Source organism: Colias philodice, chromosome 14 (genome assembly GCF_061535455.1).
Source record: "Colias philodice isolate Cphi_HAF_F1 chromosome 14, ilColPhil1 Martin Lab GWU primary, whole genome shotgun sequence".
Taxonomy (NCBI): Eukaryota; Metazoa; Arthropoda; class Insecta; order Lepidoptera; family Pieridae; genus Colias; species Colias philodice.
This window is the reverse complement of record NC_143099.1, coordinates 616,488-637,043: the sequence shown is the minus strand read 5'-3', so window position 1 is coordinate 637,043 and position 20,556 is coordinate 616,488. Positions and strand designations below refer to the sequence as shown.

The following is a 20,556-nucleotide window of genomic DNA, read 5'->3' as shown; positions in this document are numbered from 1 at the left end:
CTATCATTATAGGTGTAAAATTATGAACATCAAATCTAAATTAATATTATAAAGAGGAAAATTTTTAAGTATGTAACGAATGAACTCAAAAACTATTCTATCGATTTTAAAGATTATTCCAGAAAGCCCGGGTGCAGCCGGGGTATGCAACTAGTATTTACATAATATGTCAGATTATATAACTCATACCTTCAAACATACCACCTAAAATTTTCTCCGCTTTTTCGTTGTTAGTAAAAAATTAAAACGACTTTAAAATGACTGTAGACTTGTGGAGAGATTAGTACATTGACCGGTAGGTATTATAGGATCATAAAGATATAATTATGAAAATGATTAAAATTTAATTATATTCTAGAAGGTAAATGAATACGCCACAATGTTAATAACAGATTAATAAATTATATTTAATTTACCTTTTGTTTCATTATATCTTAATTAATTATTTTATGTAAATTAAGACAAAAATAAATCTGTGTAAATAATATATCAAATTGAGGATATGAAGGCCGAACACGCTGAATTTTGGATATAAGATAAGATTTTGAAAAGCAAAATTAAATATGTCCACCAAAATTGAAAATATACTTAAGCGTAAGGACAGGAAAAATCTTCCCGCTTCCGTTTTTCCCAGAAACTACAATCTGGATTGATTCGAAAGAAATTGGAATAGACATTTATTAGGCAAACATGCTCCATCCACCACGATTAACCACGCTTGTCGTTTTCCATCAGGCGAAGCGTTGGTCAAATGCTTGCCTAATCCTAACTTTAAAAAAATTTTGAGAACATTTTGTGCCTACTTATTTTAACTGCAACATTACGAACAGTTCACAGCGAGCGTTTTTTGGTGAAACCTCATAGAAAAAAGTCATAAACACTTATTAATGCATATTATGAGCGGAAAAAAAGCGTGATACCTACTTAACACCCACTTAAAGTTGAGTAACGTTTGAGTTCCACTCATGTGCAGCGCTGCTACGTGACTGCGTCATGGCTCGTTGCTCAATTGCAGAATTACCGAATTGTCCTGTTTTTATTGTAATCATTTTATTGTTTTTGTCAGCCATTGAGTTTGGTTTCTCTTAGTTTGATCTGTTGCGTGTTATTTTAGACTCGATGACGGTGGTAAATGTCTAGAAACATAGTTTTTGTGAAGGCAATCAGTGTTGAGCATATAATGTTAACAATTACGAGTAATTCAGAGTATGACTCATGTTATAAAAATAAAATATTTATTACCTATTTGTAATGGAAATACTTAAAAACTACTTTAACATGAAGCTACATTATTCATAAGTTATGCTTATGAGTATAAACAGCAATACATTTTATTAATGACAGTTCCTGCTGTTGATACGATCCAACGATCGATCTTCCTCTATTTACCTACAATTTACTAGGGCATGCACCCGGGTTTACCCGGTTCCGAAAAACCCGGGTAAACCCGGGTTTTTTGATGATCTTGAGAACCGGGTCTGAATAGTATGAAACCCGGTTCTCCCGGTTCCGAACAAAATATTAAAATATAAAGTATTATGTATATTTTGCTGCATTATTTTAACAAATTTATTCTATCTGGCAACGTCAGACTCACGTGCATCGCGAATTTTCGGTCCACGCCTCAAGCGTGGCTCTGATTGGTTGTCTAACCTTAGATGCTATAAGTTTCCTACGGGTGTATTACCAAAAAAAAAGTAGGCTTCGAAAATGACAAAAATTAGGCTACTGAAATATTTTTACTAGATTTATCGTGAATTTGAAAAGCTGTTGATTTTCATATAATGATCCAGTCATGTTTTTGTTTTTGGTATCAAGCTGAAATTTATATCGAATACTCAAGTCTTCAGTCGCTTGATGCTGTGAAAAAGTCAAACTCACAAGCCAACGCATCAAAAGATACAGCCGTTGTCTACGCCTGTTAATTTATAATAGCAATCGCGCACGCACCGACATGGATTGTCATTTTTATTAATTTATCATTTATTGGCCGGGTAGAATGTATTTTTTTTACTCATAAAGAAACCTTTGTACAAATGGGGCGTTGGTGTTGAAAATAAAATCTTTATACAAGTAATATTGAGTTTCCCTAAAGAAATTCCAGTTCCCACCACTAAAGCGGGAACAATTTGGCGACCGTGACAGGACTAAAACGGATTTCACCGCAAAATACGAAATAATTGCGATAAATATCTACACATCTACGCAACATTGTTTCTGGAATTGAGGACTTCAATTTGGGACTGATTCCTGTCGAAAAGGATAACCTGCTCGTCTGAACAACGATACAGCTAAAGTGTCGTGCCGGAGTGCAGCTCATAGTACCAAGTTAAGTGCAAATCCTTAATTCCAATAACACATTCCTATACCTAACCTTATAACATAAAACTCACGTTCATAATTATCCAAAAATTACCTATTATTTCGCTTCCATTTGTGTAAAACAATTTAAATTATAGTAATATTGGTTTATCAATACCTATTATCATATCTTCACGCCAGATTCCCTTGCGGGATTGGCATATAAATCGTAATTCATTTGTTCCAAATTAAATTCATTTTTTGTTAACAACAATCTCGAATATATAATATTATAGCCCCTTCTCGCTTATAAACACGACTTCGCCGAATAATTTCAGGAGCCGTCTTCTCAGGCGACTAAATATCGCTTGCACGATCTTCTGAGAAGCAGCTGCGTGTGAGCAGCAGCCCGGCTACCAGCGGCAGGTTCCACCAAGCGAGGAGCGTGAGATAAGCATTTTATTTCTTCCATAATTTTATCAAGCTTGTTGACGTGCATTTAAATAATTAATTAATCGAAAAATAATTACACAATTTCAAAATAATTACATACAATTAAATTTTAATTTCATAACAATATTCAATTAAACTATTTTACAAAATGTCTACGGAACCTAATCCAAAGTTATTAAGAGATTTATATTCAAAAAGGTCTGCTATTAAGGGCCAAATTACAAAATTTAAAAATTATTTGGACAGAATTAGCGAGTCCATTTCAATGAATGAACTATTAATGGCTGAATTTAAATTGAAACTTGGCAAATTTGAATCATTGTCAACAAAGTTTGATGTATTGCAGACTGAGATTGAGGTTCTTAATTCTGAAAATATAGATTCTGAGATTGATGAAAGAGACGACATTGAGAACGATTTCGTCCAAGGTATTGCTTCTGCTAAAATAATGATTAAACAATATGATAATTTATTTAATGACAACGAAAATCGTAGGAAATCGATGGGCAATGAAGACTCTTTCCATCAAGACTCAAATGTTAAATTACCACGAATCGAAATCTCAAAGTTTGATGGTTCATACTTCCGTTGGCTAGAGTTCCGCGATACATTTTCAAATTTAGTTCATAAAAACAAAAATATTACTGATATACATAAATTTCATTATTTACTTTCTTACCTTGTGGGTGATGCGGCACGGATTGTCTCTAATCTCGAAGTGTCAACGGCAAACTACCAGGCAGCCTGGACGCTACTTTGCGACAGATATAATAACAAAAGGCTTCTTGTTGATCATCACTTAGATTCTTTAATTAATATTCAATCCTTAACTCGTGAGTCCCACAAGTCACTACGTTTTTTAGTCGATCATGTTACAAAAAATCTTCGCGCCTTGTCTAGCCTGGGTCAGCCTACTGACTATTGGGATGTACTTATAATATTTATTTTGTCTTCTAAATTGGACAAGTGTACTCTTGTTAAATGGGAAGAGTATCGAAATACTATTGATGACATTCCAACTTTGCAACAATTTCAAAGATTTTTAATCAACCGTGCAAATGTGTTAGAATCTTTAAATCGCAATAAGGTTGGCACTAATAATGAATCCCAAAATAATTCTAAATCACAATTCACGTCACGTCCCTCACAACTAAATTCACAAAAAAATAATAATCTTAATACAAATAGAAATACTAATTCATTTTCTACATCTAATCAAAATAAATTAAACGTTTATCTTTGCATAATTTGTAACGAAAATCACAGAATTTATGACTGTCCTACATTTAAGTCTAAAAACATTCAAGATAGGCTGTCGTATGTAAATAAATATAAATTATGTCGAAATTGCCTCAGACAAGGGCATCCTGTCAGTGACTGCCGCATGGGTTCATGTCGACAATGCCAGCAAAAACACAACACTCTTCTCCATGATTCTAATGATGACGTCACTGCCAACTTCAGCACAGATGAGCAAGTTGAACCAAACGAATCTGTAGCAGCCTTTTCTAGACAAATGTCCAAAGATGTTCTCCTATCTACAGCATTGATAGAAGTTTTTAACCCTATTAATAAGCAAGTAGAAAAGGTTCGTGCTCTCTTGGATTGTGGCAGCCAGTCTTCATTTGTCACTAAATCCCTGCAACGAAGAATGTCATTGAGAACTTGCCCATTGCAGGCAATGAATGTCATTGGCATTGGCAATAATTCTTCTAATACAGTGCACGAAAGCTGTCTCACTCAATTAATCCATCAGTCCTCGGAATCACAGACACAATAGAAAATCTATTGTGTCGCGCCCCGATCGGGCCTTACGGTGGTCAATGGGTTAAAATCTCTAAATAGCAACTATAGCGTTACTCTTTCATGTCTTGTTCTCAACGAATTGACGGGCCGCTTACCTAAGACGCCAGTTAATATTCAAGGTCTCAAAATACCTAATTCTTTAACTTTGGCGGACCCTGAGTTCTACAAGCCAGCTCCAATTGAAGTTTTAATTGGAGCAGATATCTTCTGGGACATTCTAGAAAGCGAACAGCTTTCTTTAGGTCCTAATAATCCAAAATTGCAAAATTCTAAATGCGGCTGGTTAATAGCTGGCCCAATCAACAATTCTCGTAGTAATGAAATTCATTGCAATCATGCCATAAATACAAACGCTACTTCTAACGAAATTCACAAAATGCTCACAAAATTCTGGGAGCTTGAAGAGCTACCCCAAAAAACTGTTCGAAGTCAAAATGACATAACATGCGAAAAACACTTTCTAAATACCACCACTCGCTTAGAAAACGGCAGATTCTGTGTGAAGTTACCCCTAAAGGACTCACCTGACTGCCTCGGCGATTCATACTCTCAAGCTAAAAAACGATTCCTAAATCTTGAGAAAAGATTTAGACGAAATAAAGAACTAAAATCAAAATACATTGAATTCATTCGTGAATACGCTGATATGGGCCATCTATCTGAATCACCTACTCCTATTCCAAATCCATCATATTTTTTGTGTCATCATGCTGTCATAAAAGAAAATAGTGAATCTACCAAACTCCGAGTAGTGTTCGATGGCTCAGCCCCCACAACCTCAGGCTTCTCTGTCAATGACATCCTCATGGTAGGCCCAAATATTCAAGACTCTCTTTTCTCCATTTTAGTGAGAGCTCGGCACCACAAATTCATTTTGACCGGTGACATTGCCAAAATGTACCGTCAGGTCCAAGTTGAGAGTTCAGATCAAAATTTGCAGCTCATATTATGGAGAGAAGATGAGTCTCAGCCTCTGAAAGCTCTGCGACTGAGTACTGTCACTTACGGTACCGCAAGTGCCAGTTACTTGAGCACGAGATGTCTTTGGCAGGTTGGAGAGGAATGTGGGGTCGAAATGATCAAAAATATTATTCAGCACGACTTTTATGTCGATGATCTAATCACCGGCTGTGATGATGAAGATCAACTTAAATACATTCAAAATTCAGTTTCAAACGCTCTCAATTCAGCTTGTTTTCCTCTACGAAAGTACAAAACTAATTCAAAAAACTTATTTCAAAATTTACACGAAAGTAATACAGAACATTTGACAATCAGTGAGTCGTCGAGCACTCTCGGACTTTGTTGGGATCCATCGAAGGATGCCTTCAATTTTCCAATCGAAATTCCACTTCATAGTGACAAAATCACAAAGAGACATATCCTCTCAAGTTCATTTCGAATCTTCGATCCTTTAGGTCTTTTGAGCCCGTGCATTATTCAACCAAAGATGTTGCTCCAAAAATTGTGGCTCAAGGGTGTTGAGTGGGATGAACCTGTGTCGCAGGATATCAAAATGACTGGTTGAACATTGTTGATAATCTAAAATTTCTTTCAAAATTCGATATTTTTCGCAGAGTTCTTTGCGATTCACCAAAAATCATCGAATTGCATTCGTTTAGCGATGCATCTCAATGCGCTTATGGCCTCAACTTAACAAAAAATACGAAGAAGACTTACCTGAAGTCAAGGTCCGCCGAAAGCGAATCTGAATAAATTTAATTTTAAAAAATATTCTAAATTTACAAAACTTCAAGGAACTTTCAGTTACTTATATTTTACGATTTTTACACAACTCTAAAAAGCAAAATAAAAATAATAAACTTACCGGCATTTTATCAATTGACTAATTAAATTATTCTTTTCAAAAACTGCGTTACCTGCACTCGTCTTCGTGGTCAGACCTATAATCCAAAAATGGCTGACTTACCTTCAAATCGCGTCAACGTTGACTTTCCCTTCAAGTCTGTTGGAGTGGACTATGCGGGCCCTTTCTTCATTCTAAATCGTAAAGGACGCGGTGCTAGAGTAGTTAAGTGCTACTTATGTTTGTTTGTGTGTTTGCGTTTCAAATGCATTCACTTAGAGGTCGTGTCTGATTTGACAAAAGATGCTTATATTATGACACTTCGCAGATTTGTGGCACGCCGTGGGGAGCCAACCGAAAAATTTTGTAGCTGCCGCGATAGAATTGAATAGTTTTCTAAAGGCTAATCAGGAACCTCTCTCTGAGTTTGCTGCTCAGGAGGGAATAAAATTTTCTTTTATCCCCGCTTACGCTCCTCACTTTGGTGGAATATGGGAGGCTGGGGTTAAGTCCGCTAAATTTCATATAAGGCGAGTCATGGGCAATACTCTTCTCACATTTGAGGAACTTTCGACATTGTTTGCTCAAGTGGAGGCCATTCTCAATAGCCGTCCTCTGTGTCCTATGTCATCTTCCCCCAATGACTTCCTTTCCTTGTCCCCAGGGCACTTCTAAATCGGAAGACCATTGAATGCACTACCGGCTCCTTCGTTGGACAACGCTAAAGAGAGCTCCCTGGATAGATATGGCAGACTTGAACAAATTCGCCAACACTTCTGGAAGAGATGGCAGAAAGAGTATATCTCAGAAATGCAACTACGAACCAAATGGAAGGTTGACAAATCAAAAATAAACGTCGGAGACCTCGTACTGCTTCAAGAGGATAATTCTCCACCACTTTGTTGGCGCATGGGGCGTATCGTTCGATTATTCCATGGAACAGACGGCGTTTGTCGAGTTGCGGACGTCGAAACTACAAGAGGCTGCGTTCGAAGACCTTTGGTTCGACTGTGTCCTCTGCCCACTTCTGAAGACCTTCAAGCTTGAAAATCTACGCTTTTCACCGGGGGGAGGATTATGTCTACGCCTGTTAATTTATAATAGCAATCGCGCACGCACCGACATGGATTGTCATTTTTATTAATTTATCATTTATTGGCCGGGTAGAATGTATTTTTTTTACTCATAAAGAAACCTTTGTACAAATGGGGCGTTGGTGTTGAAAATAAAATCTTTATACAAGTAATATTGAGTTTCCCTAAAGAAATTCCAGTTCCCACCACTAAAGCGGGAACAGCCGTAAATGCTGAAAATTTTCGCAAATTTCGACATTCGCATGGGACTCAAAACCTACAGGGTACTTCTCATGAACACAGAGCCTTTAAATTTGGTAAAAGTAACGTCTTATAACACAAATAAAGGAAAAATTGCTAGAAACATAAATTTTAAAGTTACAACATTATAAAATATAGGTTTGTTCGGAGCCCTCGGAGCGCGAGTCCGACCCGCACTTGGCCGGTTTTTTCGCTTTACAGTTTGCAGATAATGAATAAGGATTAAGTTTACTTGTGATATTATGATAACAAGGTACTTTTATAAGACTGATAAATAAAGAGAAGTATTGAAATTTTGTTTCTTTATTAATTTAATAAAATAAGACACAAGCCGCGTAAAATAAAAGGCCCATCAGGTACTTTTTCAGTTACTTTTGTTTAATTTCGTATTTTTTTCCGAGGTATTATAAAAGAACCGGGTAACCCGGTTCTACCCGGTTCCGAGCTCGATTTGGAACCGGGTTTCAGAAACTTGGAACCGGACTCGGTTCTGCATGCCCTAGGTGAGTGGGTAGAGGGAGTGAGTGGGAAGTGTGAGTGGGTGGGTAGAGGTGTGAGTGGGTAGAGGAGTGAGTGGGTAGAGGAGTGGGTGGGTAGAGGAGTGGGTGGTTAGAGGAGTGAGTGGGTAGTGGGAGCGGGTGGGTATTGTGAGTGGGTGGGTAGAGGAGTGAGTGGGTGGGTAGAGGGAGTGAGTGGGAAGTGTGAGTGGGTGGGTAGAGATGTGAGTGGGTAGAGGAGTGAGTGGGAAGTGTGAGTGGGTGGGTAGAGGTGTGAGTGGGTAGAGGAGTGAGTGGGTAGAGGAGTGGGTGGGTAGAGGAGTGGGTGGGTAGAGGAGTGGGTGGTTAGAGGAGTGAGTGGGTAGTGGGAGCGGGTGGGTATTGTGAGTGGGTGGGTAGAGGAGTGAGTGGGTGGGTAGAGGGAGTGAGTGGGTGGGTAGAGGGAGTGAGTGGGAAGTGTGAGTGGGTGGGTAGAGGTGTGAGTGGGTAGAGGTGTGAGTGGGTAGAGGTGTGAGTGGGTAGAAGAGTGAGTGGGTAGAGGAGTGAGTGGGTAGTGGGAGTGAGTGGTATGTGTGAGCGGGTGGGTAGAGTGGGTGGGTATTGTGCGTGGGTGGGTATTGTGAGTGGGTGGGTAGTGTGAGTGAGTGGGTGGAGGAGTGAGTGGGTGGAGGAGTGAGTGGGTAGAGGAGTAAGTGGGTAGATGGTGTGGGTGGGTAGAGGAGTGGGTGGGTAGAGAAGTGAGTGGGTAGAGGGGTGATTGGGAAGTGTGAGTGGGTGGGTAGAGGTGTGAGTGGGTAGAGGAGTGAGTGGGTAGTCCTTGAGTGGGTAGAGGGAGGGAGTGAGTGGGTAGAGATAGTGGGTATGTCGTGTGAGTCAGTGGGTAGTGTGAGTGGGTGGGTAGAGTGAGTGGATGGGTAGCGTGAGTGGGTGGGTAGAGGGAGTGGGTGGGTTGAGTGAGTCGGTAGGTTAAGTGAGTGGGTGGTTGAGTGAATGAGTGGGTGAAAGAAAGCATTTTCAAAACATGTGAATGTGTTTCTTAAATGGGATCCTAAAGTATGTTGTATGATACTTATACAGGGTGTCGCCTAAGACCAATAGGAGCGGAGCAATGCGGGTAAAACGGCGGAGCACAGCTTGTTGTTCATAATAATAAACTTTAATTACTTTCACTGATAATATAATACTGTAAGAAATATCACGCGTGGTCGGGTGAATTTACATACAAAAAAATAATATTTAAACGTCCATCATACATTTTCTATGTATACTCCTGAATTGCATTATATTAAACTCGTGTTCATTTTATTGCAGAAATCTGTCACGGTCACCGTCTCCATCGCCTCGAATAACGGAACCCAAGCAAGAAGTTAATACAGACAGTGAATATGAGAGAGTGAGTATAGCTGTTCTTATTCCAAGTAAAACATAACAGAAAAAATAGTTTTTTTGAGACAATAGATAAAATGGTTAAAATTAATTGAAGAAACCACGTTGATATACAATGAACAACTCACACACAGTAGCGTTCAATATTATTCGAAGAAAAACTCTTCCTATCTGGCTATGTGTTAGGCAGAGTTTTCTAATGAGCAATACAATGGATTTTGCACCTTACTGCCACGGAATAAGTTGATAATTTAAATAATGTTTATACACTGCTCGCACATTTTTTGACGACCTTTTAATAAGTGATTGGTCTAATTGTTTACACTACATACGTCAATGGTAAAGTTGTTCCTAGACGAAATTGAATGACATGCAAATTATGTGCTGGTAGACTAGATTGATGAACATTGCTATTTCTTGCAAGTATGATCGTTTAGATCGCTGGATGTCACGTTAGTGTTCCACGCACTCCTCGGGCTGGACGCGAACTATGTAAAAATGCATGATTTGTTATTTCGGTTACCTACTCATGCAGAATGACAATTGTCATTACATGTCACGCTTGCATTACCATTTCAGGACAACATTTGACAGTTCAACAAAATTCAACAACGTAACCTAGTAACGACGACATGGAATAACATGATATTTCGTTTTGTTACAACTACACATTTGCTTAACTTTTTTCAATTACGATTACATATTTATAATAATAATGACCGATACAAGTAATTTTAAGATTTCATTTTACTGATAAACCATTCTAAACATAATAAACAATTTCTGAATTAAAGAACTGACGTCGCTACAATTTTTTGTCAATAAACTTTTTTTCTTTTTAAATACCAGAGAGGTTACTGTATAAATCGAAATCTGACATCTAGAATTGAATACATTGATTATTTGTGAATAAAAATCATCATAAATTAATAAATGTGTTTCAAGTTCGATTGACAAATATTTCAAGTCCTATTAATTCACTTTCATTGATGTTTTTAAGCAGGTTACCTCTCTTCGAAGATAAAATTGATAGACGTCAAATGTTGCCTATTAAATTGGCTCGACTATAAATTAAATAGTACGTTTTTATATAATTGTAGAGCGACTTATCGCTCAGCGTGCCGCTGCACGGCGCCGGCGACGTGCCGATTGGCGTCGATGCGGCACTCGCTGCGGCGCTCAAGCCGGACTTTAACAAGGTAACTATTGAACATACTTGACTAATTACGTACGGTGAAACTGTGGAACGATTTGCCACCTGCGGTGTTCCCGAATAACTATGACATTGGGGCCTTCAAGAAAAGAGCTTATTTGTCCATAAAAGGCCGGCAAGGCACCTGTAACACTCCTAGTGTTACAAGTGTTTATGGGCGGTGGTGACCACTTAACATCTGGTGGCCCATCTGCTCCTTTGCTTGCTCTGACATAAAAAAAAAAAATTAATGCTACTTTGTATGTATGTTTTCGATATTTCATTTGGTGTTATTTCCCCCAGGGAAGTTTTGGTGTGCACTCACATGAAATAGTTATAGATCTATAACTAAGTACCTACTATCGTATAGGAGCTACCAACGTTGACAAGTGAGCATTTTAGTATAGTTGGTTCTTTGATATACTGTTCCTCTTGCTATTTCGGTTAGAGTCCGGGCTGTCTGGCTGGTCGCAGTGGTTGCGTTTTTTAGTGCGCATCTCTTCTGCACAGGATAATTTCCTTAATTTAAAGTCATTTTTTAACGCGTAATTTTAAATATTTTACCTTTAGATAGATCCATTAGACATAATTTTTTTATTGCAAGACGTTTTTTTCGTTGTTAAATAGGTGCCAGACGCAATTTTTTATTTCGTTTTTATAAAAAATTCAAATTATTTTAGAATGTCTGTAAATTTCATATTATGTTCTTCAAACATAATATAATCTAAAATTAATTAGCCAGACGCTAATTCGATTGTTAAGTATTAAATAATGTGTATAAATAAAAAAAGTAATGAAGCATGCAGCTCATCAGCTAGTGTATTTTAACTATGCGACAGGAAATAATTGCAAGAATACAATATTATTTACACTTGTTCTTATAAATAAAAGCTTAAATGAAAAAAAATAAACATAAAAGTGAAAAATAAATTAAAGTTACCATACATTGAAAAGAATAGAATAAAAACTATATCAATGAAGGTTAAACAATTACATTGTTAAATTTAAAAAGCCATCTTCATAATCATCATCATCATCATCTTTCCTCACACTGTCAGAATTATTTATGTTATCGTCTAAGGAATTGTTATTGTTTTCCAATATTCCATCATCTGTAAACAACTAGAAAGTTTGTTTCAATATTATTGATGTACACACGTACACACACACAACACACACACACCACACCACACACGACACACACACGTGAACACACACACACACGCATGTTTAAGTTTGTATTGAATTTAACTAAAGTAGTTAGCATGAATTTATATAGGTAGGTATACTAGCGGTCCGCCCCAGCTTCGCCCGTGGTACCTACATGTATAAACTATCCTATCTCTCAAGTTGAATCGAACTGCACATGGTGTGCGAATTTTATTATAATCGGTTAAGTGGTTTAGGAGTCCATTGAGGACAAACATTATGACACGAGATTTATATGTATATATATTAAGAATTAAGATTAATGAATTAATATTGTTATCATCATCACTACATAGTAGGTATAAAAAAAAGTCGCTTTCTCTGTCCCTATGTCTCTTTAAATCTTTGAAACTACGCAACGGATTTTGATGTGGTTTTTTTAAATAGATAGAGTGATTCAATTGGGAGGTTTATATGTATAATAACATCCATTAAATAGTGGAGAAGTACCTACTGTTATTTTTGAGGTTTCTAATGTGATTACGTAAATAATTACAATTTTTCCACTTACAGTGCAAACGGAGGCACCCTACGAGTTTTATCAAAATAATGTACTAACTACATTGAAAAGGTCTACAGAAAAGTCCGTGATGGTATATGTCTATCTCTTATGGATAACCCACAATAACTTTTTTTATCATTTACTTTTTACGACAAATAATGGCTAATTTTCGAAGCGATTTTAACCAATACAGCATTAATCCTTAACCAATTAAAGACCTTGAATACATTGTTCATTTAATATAGATCTATATGGCCTTTTACACATGGATTTCAGTGAATATTTTCGAAGATATTACAGATTTAAAAATTGCGGGACGTAGCGTTTGCGGCGGTACCAGCCGGCCGCCCGGCTATATCTACACTAATATTATAAAGAGGAAAGCTTTGTTTGTTTGTTTGTTTGATTGTAATGAATAGGCTCATTAACTACTGGACCGATTTTAAAAATTCTTTCACCATTCGAAAGCTACATTATCCACGAGTAACATAGGCTAGGTTTTATCCCGGAAATCCCACGGGAACGGGAACTATGCGGGTTCTTCTTTGAAAACGCGGGCGAAGCCCGTAAATGTACCAATGGAAGGTACTTGTTCCCACAACACAGGGAATCCTAGAGTAGGAACAATTCAATTTCTATGCATCTTAGGTATATTTTCGAAAAAAAGAAGTTATTTTTTATTGTTATTTAATTTTCGCGGCCGACCCTTTCTATCTCTCTTGCACTTTAAACTATCTCTCCATATACACAATCATCAAATTGTTATACTTACCTACTTTCACTACGTTTTTATTTGTACATATTTAATACTTAACAATCGAATTAGCGTCTGGCTAATTAATTTTAGATTATATTATGTTTGAAGAACATAATATGAAATTTACAGACATTCTAAAATAATTTGAATTTTTTATAAAAACGAAATTAAAAATTGCGTCTGGCACCTATTTTACAACGAAAAAAACGTCTTGCAATAAAAAAATTATGATTGATGGATCTATCTAAAGGCAAAAGTTTAAAAATTACGCGTTAAAAAATGACTTTAAATTAAGGATAATTTCCTGTGCAGATAAGATGCGCACTACTGAACGCAACCACTCCGGCCAGCCAGACTGCGCGGACTCTAACCGAAATAGCTAGAGGAACAATATATCAAAAAACCAGCTATACTAAAATGACTTCTTTTTCAACGTTAATAGCTCCCGTACCACTAGAATTTCTGGATTTAAGGATTAGAATAAGAATAAGAATAAGAATAAAATATTTTTTTTTTTTTTTTTTTATTAGGCACACCAAATTACCACCACCAACACAAACAAAAAAAAAATAAAGAAACAATATAAAAATACACTCTTAAATATAATCTAACATAAAAATTAAAACTAAGAATATGATTTGTGTGGCGACTGGCGACCTAAAGGGTAAGGCCGCTCAGCTTATGCTATGCCGATATGGTCAGCATAGCGCTGGTTTTCAGGGCCCCACCAGACAACAAAATGCTTAAGTCTAAAGTGTCTCTCTCTGCTGTTAGATAATAAAACAATTAATTAAGAAATCAAATAAATAAGGTATCTATTACCTATTCTATGTTATCCAGGGTGATATTTTGTTATGCCACCTGAAGGGAAAGTACTCTTAATAGTGTAACAAAAATCTCGAGAAAAAAAGGGAAAAACTACCATTACTTTTGAAATTAAAAAATTGGTTGTCTGTAAAGTCGGTTTACTGACGATACTTGAACGTGACAACGGCCTATTGTGCTTCTTTGTCGCTCGTTCCGCGCTCTCGCTTGCATTTCAAGCCTACATGGAACGCCTCAGAGCGAGGTAACGCCGCATGAGTCATGTTTTTTCGTGCGTGCAGCCGGCTATCGAATTATAAGACGTTGTCACGTTAAAAAAAAAATTAAACCATGCAATTCTCGATCGATTTTTAGGATCAATAATTAATTATGAGTATGAAATATCTCTAAAAAACTTGATAAATAAAAAAAGAGCGTGTGTGTCGAGCACACGTGTCCGAAGTGAAACTTCTTTGGCAAGATTCAAAGATACCAAAATCGTCGCCCTACTCCATGACGCGATAGTATTGCCATGACGCGACCTTGAAATTTTACTCTCAACGCGCCTAAAGAAGTTTCACACACAATAAAAATGTAACTGGCTGTGTATGTGTGTGTTTATTACAAACCAATAATTGAAGTGAAACTTCTTTATCGGGGTTGGAAAAAAATTTAGTGTAACATTTTTTCGTTACGCGTGACAATTTTCCGTTACGCGCCATCTTTGATTCGACGTATCTGTAAAGTTGCATATAGATAGTAAATTATTTTTTTGAAAAATAAGGTCATAAAGAAGTTTCACTTCTTACGTGTATACACTAGTATACGCACACATTTTAACGTGATAACGTTTTTAAAATCTTTTTAGTCGGGTGACATGTTCAGAAACTTGTGTCACACCAAAACCTCACGAGCGCGATCGCAGGTATAACGAGAGAGAGACGGACCGATCTCCCGTCTCATCTCGAGCGCTGCCACTGCATTATGTTATCACGTAAACATCTCGATCGTAAACCTACTTTACAAACAACCAATTTTTTTTTTCCTTACTTCCACCAGCAGCTATCCAACCCCGGTTCCCGCAGCTCTGACGGCAGCGGTCGAGCCAAGAAGAAGAGCTGGTACAACTCACTGTACCCCACGTACAAGAGCAAGTCGGAGGACTTCAAGCGGCTGTTCAAGGACCTGCCTGATGACGAGAGGCTCATAGTAGGTGTGTTTGTGTCAAATGTTTTGGGTTTTGGACAGAAAATGAGTATAATTGGATTTAAAATTGTATAAATATCATCAAGCGTCTTGGGCCCAATTTTTTATAAGCAACCTGTCATTACGGCATTCTCTTTTTATTTTTCTAGATTCCAATTTTGCCTTAAAAAAATCGCTTAGTTGCACGATGCTGCCAATATGTAAAATCGAATTATTTGTGTATTGTAATCAGTTTATATTTGATCGCCTACTTGATACAGTGGTCTTGGGTTCGATTCCCGTTGGAGACGAAGAAAATAAAATATCTCGGTCTGGCAGGACACAGAAGCCTGATCACCTACTTTTCCCTAAAGGAAATCGATCAGTGAAAAAGATGTATGCATAATACATCTGCCCCTACCCCACTAGGGGACACGGGACTTCACTTTTTTAATCATTTTATAACTATGCATTATGCTATTATGACTTAAAATTGAAAAAATCAATTCTTCATATAGACTACTCGTGCGCACTCCAACGTGATATCCTAGCGCACGGTCGGCTATACGCGTCACAGAGTTACCTCTGCTTCTACGCGAGCATCTTCGGTTGGGAGACATCTTTAACGCTCAGGTGGAAAGATGTCACAGCTATTACTAAGGAGAAAACTGCTCTGGTGAGTAGGGGATGGATTAACATCATCATGAGAATATTATATTATAGGCTTACACTTTTTGTCTGTGATACAGAATATTTCTGAAGTAGAATAAAATGTTTATAATTTTTAAACGTTTAAAACTTGTATATAAATCTCGACAGCATGTTAATTTTGAATTTTTGTTTGATTGCCATTAATTTATAAGCACACAAATTTTCTCTATAAATTTCCATAGCAGGATTATATTATAGGATTATATTTGAAAAACCCACTTAATCCAGTAACTAAAAACGTCCCATTGTTGCAGGTAATCCCAAACGCGATCCTAGTATGCACGGACACAGACAAAAACTTCCTAACCTCATTTTCTGGGCGGGATAAAGCGTACCTGATGCTATTCCGAATCTGGCAGAACGCGCTAATGGACCAGCCGCTCACCACCAATGAAATCTGGCAGTGGGTGAGTGGTATTAAAAATAAATATAGCCAAAATGGGGACAATATTATCCTACTTTACAAAAAGTGGGATAAAAACTCCCTAAGCTCGTTTTCTGGGCGGGATAAAGTTACCTGATGCTGTTCCGAATCTGGCAGAACGCACTCATGGACCAGCTGCTCACCACCAAAAAGATCTGGCAGTGGGTAAGAAAAAAAAGAAGATTTTTTCTTACAGAATGTGCTAGAAACAATATTAAAAGGGCTCTACAGGGTGTGCTAAAACAACGTTCTTATGAACAGGGTAGCCTTAAAAAAAAATTCCCTACAAAGTACATAATACTTGAAATTCTATCTGGCATAAAGATTTAAGGAACAGTGTGTTGTACAAATTTGGACGAAGCAAAAGCATTTATTTGACAGTGTGCTGTGTGACACAAAAATATTAAAACTTAATAAATAAACACCACAGTTTTCGTTCAATCGTAAAATAGATATAGAAATTAACTTAAAAAACCTAAAGCTATGAATATTATAATTATTGTGTCAATTCGAAATAGAATTATTTTAACATATTACGTTGCATTGCAATGTAATATTATGATTTACTTAGGTCTTTAGCCTCCAATAATAATCAATCAGATGACCAATGAAAATATCTTGAAAATAGGTTCACTTACTAACAAGAACATACAAACAGATTTTTTTTATCAGAATTTATCTCCCTTCCTTGCTACATAACTTGTAACAGTTATTTATAAAATGCTATTTAAATCTCATAAATTCACACACACTTCAATCTTGACCCAACTTTTTTGCGATCGAAAGTGTTCAATTTCCTTAACAAAAATCAACATCGCAAATCGTAAGTTTCTTCTTTACAAATGTATGCACATAATTGAGTGTGGAATATTTTGCGCGTTGTTTTGACACGGAGATATTAGAATTACAAAGTTTTCGGATCAACACACCCATTTATATGTCCTTGGAGTTACGTACCTAGTTGATGCCTTTCGCCCTGGGTACGATTCCCGGGGCAAAAAATGTTATAGAAATTGTTAGGTTGGTTAGATGGAAAGATTTTCTTTAATTTTTTCCTATTTTTTGGACTATAATGTTGATTTTATCGATTGAATTATACTGATTATAGTTAGGTCTAGATGTGGTTTTCGTTAATTTTGAAATGATTGCAAAAAACATTTTTTTATTTTATTTTTTGTTAAAAAATGGATTCAATTCTGTAAAATTCAAATGAATCGTAATGTGTCGCATTAGAAGTGCCGATGAAATGGTAATGTGAGTGTAATAGGGGTGACAAACGTACGAGTAAGTACGCGAACTTGTGGCTCGACGACCTTTTTCGCTCGTGTGTCACCCCAAGTACGCGTACTTAAAAACCGTCGAGTAAGTTCGTTGACGATCCAACATGTTTGAAATTTTACTCGTAGCCCGCCTTCGCTCGCACGTCTGTCACCGCCGCGAGCCGCGAGCCTAGCCTGTCTAGCTATAATAGGTGTTACTAAGTGCAAAAGTTCAATTAATTTCGTCTTCTTCTTTTAGTTTTATGAAAATAATTTAATATAATTAATATGAATGAATATAATATAATTGAATATTGGCGAAGGTATTTTTGAATCCCGCCAAGGAAGTTTCACTCCTGACGCGTAGGCTCGGCGCACACGCTCTTTTTTTGTAAAGTACCCTCAAAATATAATAGTAAAAACGAAAATATATCCTTCAATTTTTGAACATTTATTTTGTTAGAATGCTATTTACTTAAAAATAAGTGCTGGTTATTAAATTAAAAATGTCTATATTTAATTCTTGAATAACATAAATTCCCTCTGTTGATGACATAGAGACATTCGATATCGGTGACACGCGAGAAGCTACTGACCAAGCTTTTGCGTGTGTCACCGACGTCGAGCCGAGTAAGTACGCGAACTTTAAAACCGCGGTTTTAAAGTTTGTACGTCTGTCAGCCCTTTAAGGACTACATTTCGAGTAGTAGCGAATTCGTTTTAGTAAAGGATACGCGTTTACTGTAAGTTACAGTTTTCTTATAAATTATATTGCCTAAATATCAAGTTGGTAATAGGTTTGGACAAGATGTGATGGTGAGCAATTTGATTAACGATTTTTATGAATTTTTGAATTTTTTATGTAAAAATGTGGGGAATAAGGAATTATTTCTATTTGGTAGTTGGTAGTATTTGGAGGTTCGAAAAATTTACGTAAATAGTAGTTTATGTTAAGTAGAACGAAAAACTATGGTGTTTTACTACCAGTTTTTATTATTTGGGCGGGAAGAGTTAATTTTTAATCGTCGCCTCCTGAATCATAGTTTATGAATTTAAAAATTTAGAAGGACAGACAGAGAGTTCGGTGGGTTGGCTAGTCAGAGAGTCACTAGAGAGTAATTAATGTTGATTAATCTACGAATGTTTTGTATAGTAAATATTATAACGTCAACTTACAATGAAATTTATAATAGTATACTAGCGGTCCGCCCCGGCTTCGCCCGTGGTACATATTTACGTTTTCTCTCTACATAAAAACCATCCTCGTACTTCAAGGTATATAATAAAAAAAGAATTATCGAAATCGGTTCAGCCGCTCTCGAGTTATGCGCTTACCAACACATTTTGCGATTCATTTTTATATATAAGAAGAAGAAGATAATAATTAAAATAAAATTATATTTATCTGTAAGTGATTAAAATGTAATCTTTTTGGAAATAAATGTCTTTAACCGTAAAATTAACTGTTTTTATTCACGTCAGGTGCACACGTGTTACGGTGAGGAGCTGGGGTTCGATTCCGACGACGAGGGATACACGCGGGAAGCGCCTGACGAACCGACACAACCGCCCGACACGTCGGAGGTAAGGATATACACATACAACTGCTTATGTAACAAATATACATTTAATAACTATATACATACATAGTTATGACTGTAAAGGTAGTTGATGTATGCGCCGAGCACACATGTCAGATGTGAAACTTATTCGGCAAGATTCAAATATCGTCGCCTTACTCCATGACGTGACGGTATTGCCATGATGCGACATTGAAAGTTTACTCTCAAGGCACCTAAAGATTTCACTTCAATGAATACTGCAACTGAAATAATTACAATAAGGTAGTGTTTCTGATAAAGTCCCTGATAGATTTGACACTTTTTTACGAAACTTTTTATTCATTTTTTGTTGCTAGTAGCTGTGCCCTGCGGTTTTACCCACATTGTTCCTCCCCTGTTGGTTTTAGCGTAATGATATATATGTATATCTTACAGCCTACGTCGATAAATGGGCTATCTAACAGTGACCCATGGTTCCTGAGATTAGCGCGTTCAAACAAACTCTATATCCATACTTAATATTATAAATGCGAAAGTAACTCTGTCTGTCTGTCTGTTACTCAATCACGCCTTAACTACTGAACCAATTTGCATGAAATTTGGTATGGAGATATTTTGATACCCGAGAAAGGACATAGGCTACCTTTTATTTCGAAATATGTACCACGGGCGAAGCCGGGGCGGACCACTAGTAGGTATATAATATTAGTAGAGATTTTAATACATAAGATGAATATGTTATTAGATACTGATATAATTTGTACAAATGATACCTTTTTTGACATAGTATTTAAGTTATGCTTAGTTTGTACAATAAAGTATTGTAAATGAATAAATATTTCTTTTTTTTTCAAAATCGTTTGAAAAGTAGTAAATCAATTGATTTAGTTTATTTTATCTCAATTAGGATAACGTCGCTAATTTGTTTGGACACTTTAATCTATACAAGTTTTTACAATCGCATCGTTATGCGTCATACAGATACAGTTAAAATAATAAAATCGACATTTTGAGATGTTTCCGATTCAAAATAATTGAAATACGTTTATTATTTTTCTCGTTAATATATGTAAGTTGTATAGAAATAGCTTGTGTACATGAGTTTTCTTTTATTTATAACTAGCTGCGCTTCGCGGTTTCACCCGCGTGGCTCCGCTCCTGTTGGTCTTAGCGTGATGATATATAGCCTATAAACTTCCTCGATAAATGGGCTATCTAACACCAAAATAATTTTTCAAATTGGACCAGTTGGCCCTAAAATTAGCGCGTGCAAACAAACAAACTCTTCAGCTTTATAATATTAGTATAGATTAACAGAAATTTTAAGCGTACCTACCTAATTTATGAAATATTCTACGACGCGACGT

At 36.6% G+C, this 20,556-nt stretch overlaps 1 protein-coding gene and 1 pseudogene across 2 annotated transcripts in view; both read left to right on the top strand.

Moving 5' to 3' along the window:
• The window catches only part of LOC149482614 (protein Aster-B-like), a 48,183-nt gene that overhangs the window by 14,224 nt on the left and 13,403 nt on the right, over positions 1 to 20,556 (top strand). Inside the window, exons 3-8 of one of the 2 annotated variants that reach the window (XM_089703417.1) lie at positions 9,510 to 9,591; positions 10,685 to 10,783; positions 15,111 to 15,261; positions 15,752 to 15,909; positions 16,199 to 16,351; positions 19,110 to 19,211. In XM_089703417.1, the coding sequence (XP_089559543.1) occupies positions 9,510 to 9,591; positions 10,685 to 10,783; positions 15,111 to 15,261; positions 15,752 to 15,909; positions 16,199 to 16,351; positions 19,110 to 19,211 (745 nt within the window). Of the gene's footprint in view, positions 1 to 9,509; positions 9,592 to 10,684; positions 10,784 to 15,107; positions 15,262 to 15,751; positions 15,910 to 16,198; positions 16,352 to 19,109; positions 19,212 to 20,556 lie in introns of both variants that reach the window. The other variant, XM_089703415.1, reaches the window with a different exon arrangement.
• LOC149482615 (uncharacterized) lies at positions 6,763 to 7,633 on the top strand (annotated as a pseudogene).